This window comes from Parasteatoda tepidariorum, chromosome 9, assembly GCF_982258835.1.
Source record: "Parasteatoda tepidariorum strain Cologne lab strain chromosome 9, Ptep-v5.0, whole genome shotgun sequence".
Classification (NCBI taxonomy): Eukaryota; Metazoa; Arthropoda; class Arachnida; order Araneae; family Theridiidae; genus Parasteatoda; species Parasteatoda tepidariorum.
Window position 1 is genome coordinate 63,760,102 of NC_141763.1, and position 15,227 is coordinate 63,775,328.

General features: G+C 27.8%; 1 protein-coding gene across 17 annotated transcripts in view; it reads left to right on the plus strand.

The window, feature by feature from the left end:
• The window catches only part of LOC107437528 (zinc finger MIZ domain-containing protein 1), a 152,411-nt gene that overhangs the window by 112,845 nt on the left and 24,339 nt on the right, over positions 1–15,227 (plus strand). For 4 of the 17 annotated variants that reach the window (XM_071186682.2, XM_071186686.2, XM_016049595.4 and 1 more), the window contains one exon: positions 12,514–12,828. The exons of 2 other annotated variants lie outside the window; for them this stretch is intronic. In XM_071186682.2, the coding sequence (XP_071042783.1) occupies positions 12,514–12,828 (315 nt within the window). Of the gene's footprint in view, positions 1–456; positions 1,121–7,956; positions 8,381–12,513; positions 12,829–15,227 lie in introns of those variants that run through there. 11 more of the 17 variants (XM_016049602.4, XM_071186689.2, XM_043045721.3 and 8 more) reach the window with 9 other exon arrangements.

Consider the following 15,227-nt stretch of genomic DNA (forward strand, 5'->3'; position numbering starts at 1 on the left):
AGAATCGATATATGTAAATAACCATACAACCATTTAAAAAAAAAGAAATAAACGCATGTATTTTGCTAACCCTGGTTTAAAATTTGGCGTACTCTAATCTATGTACGTACACCCAGGTGTAATACATAATTCGATATAAATAAGCATAACTTTCTTCTCAGCTCAATAATTCAGAAATCTTTCACTCTAAATTATTTTTGTAGGAATGCTAAAAGTTTCATTTAATTGCACTTAAATTATACCTTAATTTTTTAAAATAAACTTAAAGAGATTTGTCTTAAAAATGGTAATATTTTAATAAAAATCTTATCTTACACATTTTAAATGGAAGTGTGACAGTTTAAAAATGCTCGCCAAAGTTACAGTGCTAAACGAACTTCCCACAAGGTAATAAAAACCACTTATTACCCATTCCGTGAAAATATCTCTACTTAAAGAAAATGCACAACAAAAAATACATTTGGCGAGATAAATCCCATTACAACGTCGCGCGCAGTAGTTAAAAAGAGAAGAGGAAAAAAAAAAGGAAGGAAACAAAAGAAATTACAAAAGCAGGAAGTGCCTTCTTTCGCTAAAAACATGGTTGCTCACCTCACCTGTGCGCCGGCGTCCAATAATCCTCAAACAAAATAAGCAACAAAGAGATTGGACTAAAAAATGTGATGAAAAAATTCTTAAGGATGTACCGATAGATGGCAGCACACTCTGATTGCTTTAAAACTATGGAGACAAAAGAGCGACCCTGCCTGCGGTTTTGAACCGAAACGTTTTGGAGAGTTCCGGTTTGGTTTCATTCAAGGTCGATATACGCTCGCGGTGAGTTGTTCACTCGCTCCTCCCGACTTTCGGTCTTTTTTGTTGTGATTTGGGAGTGTTTGGCGTGATGATTCTCTGCCACACGGTTTTGATTGGTATCGCCAATTGATGCATTGATCGATGGATGATAAGTTGAAACTGTGGTGTTTTTTTTATCAATAAACTCCAGTTGCGTGTCATTTGAAAACTGTTTATCGTTTCTTTTGTAAACGTGCTTGCCGCGTTTTTGTTCAGTGATATAATACAGAAAATGTTCTTTGGATAAATGCCTAAACGAAAATTAAATGTGTCTAAACAGAGAAAGGTAAGTACTTAATGAGTTATAAAATGTTTTTATTTTTAAAAGTCTACTATTATAAAGATAATAATTAAAAGCATTTGTCAGTTTTTAAGTAAATCAAAAAATTAAAAACTAAACAATAAAGCTCAGAATTGAAAATGTATAACTAATAATATAATAAACATCAAGTGTGTTTTTTTTTTTTTACTTCATTTATAAAAAAAAAATAATTTTTTTTTTGTTTTTGTTTATTATTATATCTACAAATATCCAGATGTCTTTTTATTTGTAAAAAAATTATCAAGAAATATCCAGTTTTTCTCTGTTAGTCTTCTTAATTACTCCAACAAAGCGATTAACCAATTTAAAATACTATCTAAAAAGAGTGTTATTTGAATGAATTATTTGCCTTTTGTTGCAGTAAAGTTGAACCATTTGGATATATAAAATTTCATAGGAAACATTTTTATTTAATATTTTCTTAAACAATAACTAGTTTTTTGCAAGCATTTTAATGTGATATTTTTCTCTCTGAATAAAAAAATTAGAAAAATTTACGAGACAATTTTAAATGTTAAAATGTTTAAATGTTAAAAATTTTAACATGTTAATTTTTCAGAAAGATTTTCAGCATAAGGAATCGATAAACAAAACAATGTTTATGAAGTATTTGCTTTCATAATTGATTTTAAGCACAAAGCTTTGGTTTTTATTTTATTTTTTTATCATTTATATGAGGAAAATAAAATTATTAAAATTTCTTTTAAAGAGTGATTAATTTGAAATATTCTGCCAACGGATCAAAAATTTATTTGACTTAATTCTTTATACCAAATAGTAATCTTAATACACATAATAAATATTCCACCCGTTTTTTTCTTACATCTCTATTTTTTGATCAGGGAAAAAACAGCTCACAGTGTTCAGCTAGTTTATAAAGATTAATTTAAAAGTTCTGTAATTAAATCGTTCTTTTAAGATTTGAAAAGATTTTTTACGAAAATTAAACATTTTCTGCATTATGCAATTATATAAATATTGTTAATTATTTTGGAAATATCAATAACATTTCACTAAATTATCACTAAACGTTTTTATGGAATAAATGATAAAATTGTAAAACTGACTTTATTTGTTGGGAGGGGGGTGGAGAAGAGTTAGGAGAATCTCGGTTAAGAGCAAGCGCGTTACTCGCTCCCTCGTTTATTTTGGTCACTTATCTGACTTTCACCCCGTTATCGAACTGTCGAATTTAAATATTAACACCTGTAATTTAAGACCTTATATCGTTCAATTACTCGGCGAGCTCTACGGTTAATTGGCTATTAAATGGCTGAGAAAACTGGTTTGCCGCCAACCTATAATCTTATCAATTAATAAGCTCAAGAAGATTAAATGCGACACGATGAAATTGAATCTGTTTTTATTTGAATCTGTTATTATTATGTCGATACTAAAGTTTTGCCACTGAAATTGTTATTTTAATCATGATCAAAATGAATTCTTTTTCGTTTTAAGACACAATACATTATATTTTGGGGTATTTTGGATAAAAAAAACCTCTTAAAGAGTTAAGTTTTATGTATTCTTTTAGCGGTTTTATAAAATGAAGATAATCGTTTTAACAAATCGTCTGAGATTTGAACTAAAATCGATTTATTGTTTTGTGACTAATCCCGTAGTAACTTTCACTTTCATTATGATCAAACGATTTTTCTTAACACATTCAGTGCTTTCCTTCTCTCTTCAGAAGTGACGAACGAATGTGGAACATATATATCAAAATTAATATTCTTTTTTCTTAGTTTATTTAAGTAAAATTAAAAATTTATCTTTCAGAAGAACTCTAAGCTTTATTTTCAGAGTTATTTAACTGTAACCAAATCGAATTTATTTCACCAAATTTTAAATGACTGCCAGGGTGATATTTTCTAAAGTATACCTACGTTAAAAATAAATTATTTGCTGAAAAAAATGGATACAAATTATTTGTAATTAAAATTGAATGTAGACGGGCGTAAGGCATCGAGGGTCCCAAGATGCAAGTACTTGAATAGATTTACTAGGCACTCTTTATTTTTTTCTTCCTTTTTATGGGCTAATTGTTCTTTATTATTATATTTCGGTTCATTTTATTTTATTCATTGTAAATTATTGAATATATTTAAGCTATGAGATATATTTAAAAACAATTTAGCGAAACTGGATGGTAGATTAATAGACAAGAAACTACACTGGTTTTGACGCCGAGAGCCATTCGATTTCTATGTTGGATTTCCCTTAAAAGATTACAAATATAATTTACAAACATAATTTTTTTATATTTGAATGAATGGAACACTATTTAATTAAATTCCTATTAAACAGAGTTCATTAATATTGATAAATTAAAAATTATTATTTTGTTTTTAATCAATAGAATCTGTCATCAGAAAATTTCATGTAGTTTTAAAATACTGAAACTTTTCTCTTTGTTGCATCATTATAGGTTATGCTTTTCATATTTCCCTTATTTTGTTTTACATTTTTTTAATAAGTACTTAATAGCGATTTGTTTATAAAGTAGTGAGAAAACTTAACTTTTATGTTCTATATTAAATTTTAATGTTTAAATTATTTTTATGATACTTATCAAAGAATCGCACTAAGCTTTTTAAATTTCATCCAATATTTTTAATTTCCTCTGGATTTTTCCTGTTACTTTCTGACAGAGATAGGTTTCTTCCAGAAAAAATCACCCTGATTTAAATTATTGTTCTAGAAGGATTGTGTATCTAATTAAAGTTTAATTTATATCGTGAGAACTAAATTTACCTTCGAATTTTTATTATTAATATCATTTTTATTTTATAACGAAATCCTAACCTAGCTCTTACATCCGAAAACTGAACATTACCTAATATTTCCCCTATCTTTAATCTTTACCCATCACTTTTTAACACTCTGCAAAATGCTTTTTAAAATTGGCATCGTATTATTAACTTTAATTAATTAATGGTTTATTAGAAATTTAATTAAACCCTGCGAAATTCTTTAGAAAACAAATATATTGATTCTTGTGACTAAATGCGTATTTACAAGTGATTCAAATAATTTTAAACTAGTTCAGACCGGATAGTTTATGTTCTTGCCTCCTTTTTGTACTCTCACACTAATTTCTAGTTAAGCCAACAGGCTAAAATTTTATTTGCTTAAGTTTATACTTTTCTTATAATACTTATTGCTAAACTATTGTACTTTTTTCTGTTACTTTAAAAGAAGGGTTTATATTTTTTGAGAAATAGTGCAATGCAGGACAAAATGGGAACTTAAGGGGAAAAAATCTAATTTTTTCCCCATATTTGTGATAAGGTCCCTTATCTCTCTCAGTTTATAACAAATATTTTATACTTATACAAAAAGAATACTAATAAAGGAATGACTTCAAATTTTATTGGTTTTTTTTTATCCTTTAAATGAGAAACTGGTAAAGATCATATTTAATTGGGGGGGGGGGACTGTTGCCAATCGCCTAAATGATATATTGTATTGAAACCACCTCCGAAGCGTATTCTGGTTTAATTTTTCAAGTAAATATAAGCCTTAATAAATCTCGATATTAGTATGGGGAAAATAGTGAATGTTAAATAATGTGTGTACTACTTGGGAGTTAGAATTATTTCTTTTTAAATGACATCAAACGACTTATGTGCAACGAAGACGATAACCAATTTATATCTAAAGCTTTATCAAAGATATTATTCGATAAATATAATTTAGTGAAAATTTCTACATAATGTACCTAATGTAATGTATAATGATGTACCTACAAAAAATAGCAGAAGACTGAAATTTCAAATTAAAAAAAAATATTCTTGTGGAGAATATAACATTAAGATACAACTATTTTAAGTTTGATTTTTTTCACTATCATAAAAAATATTTCAATCGACTTTTTTTGTTTTTTTAGTAGTCCATCTGTGTTCAAGTTTATTGATTCAAAAGATTTTAATGTTCTAGACATTTAAAGAGACATATTTATAATGTAACTGCATAAACTTTTTAGCTAGTGATAAATTGAACTGATATCCACGAATAATTGTTGCGCAATGGACAAGACAGGGTTAGATATGAGTCAGTTTGTCGGGATGAATTTCTAAGTTAGTATAATAGCAACAGCAGCTAGAGTATATGCTATGCTAATTATAAGCTGATTAAAAAATTTAAGGATTTAAATTGGGTAAACAATATAACAAAAATAAGAAAAACACTACGGCCTTATGAACCTTTAGTATTCTACACAGAAAAAAAAAGTTTGGTACAACTCAGTTTGTTTACTTAAATCCTCTGGCAACAAGTACAATTGAAAACATTTTATTCTAATTTTAGTTTGCCATTGATAATAAATATTATATGTTATTATGTTTAAGAAAGATGAGCTTAAGAAAATTAGCTTTATATTATTTAGGAATATCCAGAAGCTTTTTATATCTTGTTCTCACAGATTGGCTGATTATATGCAAAAGCGACACCACACTCAAATCTATGGAAGGAATGGTATTAAAGGAAACTTTCTTTTCAGAAATTGAGCTTAATAACCACGAGGAAAAATTTAGAATCAGCTTGGGAAATTTTAGAATTTAATCAAAATTTTCTCTGCTGCTGAAGAAACGGTAGGATAAAAAAAAATCTTGAACAGTGAATTTTTTGACAAAACACTGCCTGATTAGAAGAATTAAAGTTAATCTGGGTGAAATCAATTAATGTTAATTAGAAAATTTTTTTTACTCACTGCTCTTTCTGGAAAAAGATTTGGTAGAATAATAAACGGTAAAATGGTTCTATATTTGGTAATTTTAGTGTTTTCAATACTTCCTTTAAACTTTTGATAAAATTAAGCAGTACAGAAACATTAAGTTAGCTTAGTTATCAGAAAAGATTATAACAGAGGCACGAGAAATAGGTGGGAGTGTTAGACGGAAACACATCAGAACTAGTTCAAATGCTTCTGCGATGGACTATGCTTTGGGTAAAATTAAGAAAGCTTAAGCATCAATACGACTATCATTAAAGCTCAAATAGCAATTTTTTTTACAAGATTGATATTGGATAAATAAGTTGCTAAAGACAGGAACTTATTACTTTTCATTCATAAAAATTGCAATTAAAACAAAATTATATGAATTACTTGTAAACACGCATTTTTGCCACAGGAATTTTTACAATTACTTCATTCAAAATTGTCCAAGTTTTATTGCAGTTAAATCAAAATTTTGAGAAGAACTTTTAGGAATCTTAATAAAACCTAAGGAACAAAAAACAACGTAATTGGTAGTAAATTTAAAAAGCTTGCTGTTAAATTATTAAAAGTGGAATTTAAAGATTTACAACTGGAGAGTTGCTAGTTTATTCGCAATTTCCGGTGTTAAATTAAGGGACATGCCTTCAATTTGGTTTAGAAATAAAAATAATGTTAATAATAAAAAAAACTAGAATGTAAATATAGTTCCCATAATAAAGATTAACTCAATTTTTAATCAGGCATATAATCCTCATATGGAATGATAATTTAGATCAGGGTTAAGATTTCTTTCTGAAACTTATTTCTTTAAAGACACTAAAAGTAACTGGAAAAAAAGAAGAAAAAAACCAGAAGAAATTGGTTAAACTGAAAAAAATTAATTTCTTTAAGTTGTACGCATTCTTCATTTGTTAGTAAATCAGTGTTAAAGCTGCTAGTGTTCACTTTATTAAAACGTGTGAATAACTGTATTATTTGATAGGCTGTATTTAACAACAAAAAAAAACTAAATTTTTGCTTCTTTATGAATTAAATTTTAAAGTAATTTTTCTTTCCTGGTCCCTTTTTGTGAATTGATTTTATTGACAACGCTTAAATTATGTGATACATGCAAGTTCTCTAGTCGTCAAAAAAAAATTTTTTTAATTTTTTTTTTATATCTTTTGTCTGAAACATTTTATACAGTATGCAAACATTTTATATAGTATGCAAAAATTTCTTTTCTAGTTCACTGAAATTTTGATCGAGGTATCGAGGAGAAAATAGTAAAGCTATAGAAAAATTTCGGTTGATTGTCTTTAAAGTATCGAATAATATTATTCTTATTAGTTGCAGATATCTGCGGCAAAATCTCTAACCTATATTTAACAATTTTTAATAGCGAAATTTTTTAAAACATTTTTTTTAATTAAACGTCTAGAATAATATGCCGAAAGAAATTTAATTTCTGAAGAAATCGTGTGTCTTCAATTTGTATTTTTTGGGAAAATATTTTCACAAAGTCATCTCAGTAGTACCACAGAAAAGCTATTCATACTTTTTTTTCCCTTTTTTACGAAATAAAATAGAATTAAATTCTCTACAGTGTAGAATGGTTACTTTCAATTATTTTTATTAACTTTAATAATTCATTTTCCAAAAAAAAAAAATCCTTTTCTGAAAATATATTGATCGAAATCGGAAAATCATTTGAATAAATTATTATAAACTTACAGTTAAGAGAAGAAATAAAATATTGATTTCTCGAGTTTATCAAGGTAGCGTCTTCTTAAGATAAATAAATAATACGGTAAAAAAATTACAAAAATGCGATTAATACTTATCAACTGGTAAATACTGATACTATTTTTAGGGTGGTTGAGAAAATAAACAAACTACAAAAGCCGATCGCATAGCAAGAAAAAGCTCCCCCACCTCGTCTTATCCAAGCAAATACCACTTAAAAGAGTTATCAATGAAAAGGTTCTTTACAAACTCAACCGAACCAAACAACCCTTTCCCATCCCTACCAGAAAATGAAAGAGCCACCTTCGGCGTCGAAAAACGAGTGCAACGATATAATTCTGCCTCATAAAGGCATAAGCGCAAGAGGCAAAACCCCCGCCAACTGTTTGCTCAGTCCAGAGCTGACGGTAAATAGCGATCAGGAGCCAAGTTTGGCGATGCTGCTAACTTGTCGAGCGGCTGCTCGATCTGTTAACATAGTCGTCAGTCAGTCTCTAATAGCCTATGGCGATCGGCAGTCTGCAAAGGGGCAGAGATGATATGGACAGTTCCTTATGCCTCTGCTTCTCGGACCCGTGTACGTGCAATATGGAGAAATATGAGTAAGTGGGCATTTTTATTGCATTTAGCTGCTAAAAATTGAAATTCTTAAATTTCTGTTTGCAAGACCACATTTGATGGAGATCTTGATATGGTACCTCTGTCGCCATCTAGTGTTCACAAAGCCAAACTTTTCACGTTTATCGATTTTGGTTGTCAGTTCACTCTTGTTTGTAAAGGTACTGAGATATTTTTTTCTTTTACTTTTTTTATAGCTATAGATTTTATTTTTTGCGCTCCTTCTCTATTACGAATTTATTCGCCGGTAACTTCGTTTTCAGTACATTGAAAACGATGATCGCTAATGTTTATTAGCCCTTTTTTTTTAGACGCATTGCGAGAAAGTTTTTTACCCCTGAAGACTTTTTCTAAATAACATATTTATATTAAATGTTTGATTTTTTTTTCTAAATGATAAAATATTTTTTTAAAAACAAATGCTGCTTATTCCATTTAAAATTATTTTATATTTCATTTACATAATTTATACCCTCAAATTAGCATAAATTGTTTATTATTATTATTACGTATTTTTAAAATAGTATATTTTTTATATCATTTACATAGTTATTATGATTTTTAATAATAGTCTTATAGGAATTATTAAATCATATTATTACAATTAATAAAATAAATAAATTGAAATAAAATGCCTATATTGTATTTAAAATTTGCAGACTTTTGATTGCAAATATTAACTGTTATAAGAAATATAATTGTTTCTTCATTATCGATAAAATTCATTCTGCCTTTTTATTTTATAGTAACTTGATCTTCCTATTGTGAAATAATATTCTACTATAATTTTAATCTGCTGCATTTTGTTAATTAAGTTGACTTTTAAAATTATTATTTTACAGTCGGAAAATATTTAATTAAAGCTCCCTGATAATATTTCATAATTAAAATTTTGTTCATATTTCATATATATGTCCTGATTAGTATGTATGTCTATTTAAATTGTTTATGAATGAATAATTTTAAATGAGTTAAAAATATTAATATACATTTGTCAAAAGGGATATATTTTAGTTATTGTGTGGTGTTTTATAAAAATTTTACTTTTTTTTTTATAATGTAACTAATATTAACAAATTTAAATCTTAACAGTATTTGTATTAGTTATATAATTGTTTTCTGTTTTCATCAATTACCTCATGTTGTTCAGGCATCCTTCCCCTGAATTTTCATCTATAAAACTAACAATTGGGTTTACATAGTTAAATGCTAATTAAAAGCGCAAATCTTTTTATGTCATACAATTTGTATTTATATATATTAGTTTTATTTTTTAAATTTCCATATAGGTTTTTTTTATGAATGTTATATATTTATAAACTTTCTATGCATATGGCAGATTTTTTTTCATTAAATAGTGATTTGAAGCATTATATCATCCTCAACATTTTATCAAGAATTAATCGCAATGCTATGAATAAAATTGATTCTTAAAACTTTTAGTATAAATTAAAATTTGTTTTAGAAATTAAAAAAAGTATTAATCTTGGTTTGTATTATTTCAGTTAGTCTAATAACAGTGTTTTTAACTTCTTACCTATAAAATATATAACCACTGTAATAAAACATTTACATCAACCTACGTTAAAATTGTGTAATTTAAATTGAAGCTTCAAAGATTAAACATTTGAATGTTGAATTGTTACATATGTTCATAATTGTTCACTAAAGTCACCTAATGGTGTCTGCAATTACAAGTCATTATTTAGCATTTATATTTTTTAAATAAATGATATTTATATTTCTGTTGTAAAAAAATAAATCTTACATTTTTTTAGGAAGAAAAAAAAAGATTTGATTTAAAAATGCGTTTCTAAGCTAGTAATTTTTCTGTATAAATTTAATCAATCTGAATTAATGAATTTTTTATCAAAATTATAGAAAAATATCTAAATTCAAAATTTAAATTGAATGTTAAAAAAATGTTTATCTATTAAAAATTTTATAAATAATGAAAAAACACAACTGAATTATTGAAGCTTAGTTTATTTTATCAAAAATAGTTCTATTTAATGGTATAATTCAATCTGTAATTATTAAAAATCTACGCATGTTTAAAATATTTGATACAGATGAAAGTTATTTCCAATTACATTTATTATTTTTCATAATGGATTTATTAGAAGAAAAAAAAATTTTTCTAAAATATTATAATAGAGGCGAGGTCAAAAAGTCATTTCTAAATATATTAATTCTAAATAGGCTAAGCTGAATTAGAGAAGCTAAGTTATCTCTTATTAAAAATTTTTCAATTGATGACAATTTAGTCAAAATTCTTAAATGTTTACATCAACAAAAGAAAAGAAAAATGCGTCCGTTTACTTATTCATATTATTGTTAATAAAGCGAAAGAACCTCAAAGCATACTTTATAATCAGCCTGACCGCTCTAGATGACCCTAATGTGACGCTACGAACCAAATCTCCCAAGCATTACAATGCAAAGGTGTGTAAGGAGAATGATTCGGTTCCAGTTAAAAAGAAAAGAGAAATAAGAATTGGAAAAAAAAGAAAATAAATAAGATTGTATAATAATAAAAATAAAATAAAAAATGATCCTTCAGTTCGCGAGCCAAGACGCAAAACTGGTTTTTCTGAAGTTAGAGAATGCAATTGAAAGAAGAAAAAAAAGGAAAGAAATAAAATATCTAAAATGAAATCCAAAGTAAAGTATGTGTATGTGTTGTAATGTCGGAGGGTGGTTTGAAACTAGCGCCCTGGCCGGCTGCCAGATTCAGTGACCTGGTCTCGGGGGAGGAGAGGGAGGGAAGGGGGGATGAGTTGGAATTGAAGTGAATCAAGCAGCGTGTGTGAATGTGGGGACGGGAAAGGGGAGGGGCCGACCGACAATTGAACCCTATTATGAATAGATCATTACACAACATGTTCTGAATGAAATGTGTGACTTTGTGAGGCTTTGATCTAATAATTTTTAAAGGCTGCTTTAATTTTTATTGGTTTTAGAATTTTCCTTTGTAAATAAAATTAGAGCAATCTCCCACTTTTTTTGTAAATATTTTTTGTTACATGATGTTAACTTAATTACAATTTTTTTGAAATAATGTCTTATTGAAATAAACTCAAACTAAACATCTAAGAGTGATTTATAAAATAGTATAAATGAACCATTCAATTATTTAAAAATTCTTTTCTAGTTAGTGGTCATGTTTTTGTTATTGTTTTCAATAAAAAAATATTGACTATAGTTATACTCTCCAGACTAAGGCATAATTTGATTTGATGAAATTAAGCTTAAACATTATTTAAATATTGTTGAAGACTTGTTTTTATTGGAACATTAAAAAATATAATAATATGAATAAAAAACGATACAGAAAAGAAATATTTTAATTACCAAAAAAGGTGTTATTTTATAGAAATCTTATTTTTATAGAAAACTATTTTCGTAGTAAAATGAACATGTTCTTAAACTCTTTCATTAAAGGAAATTCGAAAGTACGTTGACTTCGTTATTTCTTTAAAGATTTCGCTGATAAATACTACTCTATTAAAAAAGAAATTTCCAACCATAATATCGTTCATATTTACTGTTATCATTATTTGATACTCAGTCAATTATACGATACCCTTGGTTTATCTTAAACACAATCTTGATTCATTTTAACACGTCATTATAATTGCATCAAATTTGCACCATGTCTAATATTATAAGTTAAGTGTAAAATCATTTTGAGATGGTGCTGTGTTAAACTGAAAATTAAAGTTATTGGAATCTTTTAGCGATTTATTAATCCAATAAATGTACATTTTTAGACTGAAATTTTGTCATACATAAAATACTATATTTTGTCAGTATATTTATCTTATTTTGAATTTTGTTTATCAATTTATTTGCTATGTTTTTATTGAAATATTCCTGTTTTATCTTCAATCTATTTTTCTACTTTTAACTGCACTAATTTTCTTCTGCACCTTTCCCAAGCTCTGCATGACTTGCTCTAAAGGATTGTATTTTGATAGTTTAATTTTCAAAACCAAAATGACGATATTATTTATAATAATATTTTGTTTTATATTTAAACTGCAAATAAAAAATAGTATATAATTTCAGTGCAGTATACTTTAAGGAATAATTACTTTTTTAAAAATATTCTGTTCCATGGAGAAGAGAAAAAAAAAAGTCTAATATACTTTAATTTATAAATGAATAGAATAACTAATTTTTTATCTATTTTCTGCAATCCTTTATTGTAACCAATCACCACTAACCTCCTAACTCCTTTTTCGAAGAGGTGCAGATTGTAATTAATGCTGTCCTTTTTTTAAATCTGTAGCTATTGTTTTAGTGACCCAACAATGGCGCCAATGGCATCCACTATGGGTTGGCAACAGGCACCGGGACAGGGACCCCCTCCTGCGCAGGGTCCCCAACAGCAACAACTCTCTGTGGTTACGACGGTGTGGGGTGTTACGACGAGTACACAAAGTGGGCCCATGGCACATAACTCATACGGAGGCACCAACACAACCATGGCGCAAACACCATATTCAAGTGGAGTACAACAAAATTCCTATCCTGGAGCAATGACACCCAAGTCCTATCCACCTCCTGTCATGAACACAAGGCAAAATGGTCCTGGTTATAATGGGTAAGTCATATTCATAAATTTGTTTAGACTCAATCGGAAACAATATATTAAGTTATTAAGCCACAAATTCGTTTTACTTGATAAGAAACAATATAATAATAACTTACTTAGCCTCAAATTCGTTTTAACTGATAAGAAACTACTATAATAATAATCTACTTATCCACGAATTCGTTTTATTTGTTAAGAAACAATATAATAACTTACTTAGCCACAAATTCGTCTAACTGATAAGAAACTACTATAATAATAATCTACGTATCCACGAATTCGTTTTATTTGATAAAAACATTATAATAACTTACTTAGCCACAAATTCGTTTTACTTGATAAGAAACAATATAATAATAACTTACTTAGCCACAAATTCGTTTTAATTGATAAGAAACAATATAATAATGACATATTTAGCCATAAATTCGTTTTAACTGATTAGAAACAATATTATCTTTTACCTAAATTAACGAATTTGACTCGACCAGATTTAATATTAACCTATTATTAAAAGTATAATAAGTGAAATAAAATTTGAAATATTGTTTTGCATTCTCCGTAGTTTCTGAAAGGCAAACCATTCAGGGGTACCAGTTCACATGCAGTCTCATTATTCTTTTAAAAGATATTTAATTAATATTGTTCTGTTAATGGTTAATAGAAAGCATATTCTTCAGTTCTTACAAAACACATTGACAGTACTTGACTTATTGGGCTCAAATTTTGACTTTAATGACCGTCTCCCTTGATCAAAGCCAATTTTAATAGACATCCAAGTACCGTAAACAGTTTCAATGGTAATATTCGCGGACTACATAAAAACGCGCGGACGACAGGTTGAAAATACCTGCTTTACACAATTTTTCACGTTACTAAGGCCATATTTCCATTAATTTCTCCTCTTTTTCGTGTAAATTTCTCGTCCTATTCTTGCAACTTTTAACACGATTTTTTAAAAAGTGATATTCCTTATGTTGTTAAAAGAGTAAAAATGCTCTTTTCAGTTGAATGCTGGTTTCACGGCCTCATGACAGGAAAAGCATATGATTTGTCCTTTTTCGCATCGTGCAATTAAGGGGATGCTTTACCGCTGGAGAAATGCTTCATGACGATTTCTCCTTTCATATGAACAAGTAATTTAAAATATAGATAAAGCTAGTTCGTAAAGTTTCAAATGCTAATTTTACTTTTTAATTAAAAATGTAAACTAATTGCAATGAAATTACTTATGGTTACGCTTTTGAGATATCATCCTTCAATAATTTATTTGCATTTTGATATTTAGAAATAATTTTTTTTCAGTATTCACTTTTCTTTTAAATATTTAAGTTTAATATTCCAATACAGATGATGCAGAATGTACAACTATTTAAAAACAGTTCCATTTAACATAGAATAACAGTTGCAAACGATCTTACTTAAATTTATTAATTTAAAATACTAATTTTTTTTAAACTATGCCGAGATAGTATAAAATTTTCCGCTTCTATATAACTGGAGTTAAAACAGCTTCAAACGACCTTATTAAATTTAGCTTCAAACGACCTTATTAAATTCAGCTTCAAACGATCTTATTAAATTTATTATTTCAAATTATTAATTTTTCGCTTAGAACTATCAATCGTTCTGTAATTAAGATGAAAACGACAATAGCGTATAACATTGTTTCATTTTATTTTATTTTTTCGTCATAAATTCACTGCACTTGAACCTCATAAGTTCATAGAAACCGATTGGTTGTTATACTTATTCATAGTAAATCTGTTTTTTGTCTGAATGAGTGAGACATTTGAATAAATTAGCGCACGCTGTCTTCTGGGAAATATTGAAACCTTTGGCGAGACGCATCACTCCCTTTCGGCGAAATCTGAACATGCGACGAAGTAAATAGACCGCGTCTCAGATTTAAAAATAAAATGAAAACTATGGTATTTAGCTGTTGTGCCAATAGCCACGGAAAATTATTACTTCTTTTTTATGAAGATTCACAATCTGACGTGGACTTCAATCGTCAAATTCTTGCCTCGCGAAGTAGCTGTTGCGAAGTGTTCTTCCTATAAAACAGTTGATAATTTCGAATATCTCCTAGTTGGTAGTTGTTGCGAGGTGTTCTTCCTTTAAAACAATTGATAATTGGAACTTGCTGCCCCTTAAAAGGTCTATGTTCGGCTCGGCCTCTACCCATGCCTTTCTAACTAAATAATTTATAAAACACTAAATGAGCGTATGGAATTTCATAGCTGTTTTTAAAACTAATTTCAATTCACTTTTTAAAAAAATGTGTGAACTATAACTTAAAATTTTAAAATGTAATGGAACCGGTGTCAAAAGATTTTAAATTAATCGGTGTCTCTTTTTAAGCAAAACATCTTTTAACCAAAACATGTATTAAACAAATGTAGTAA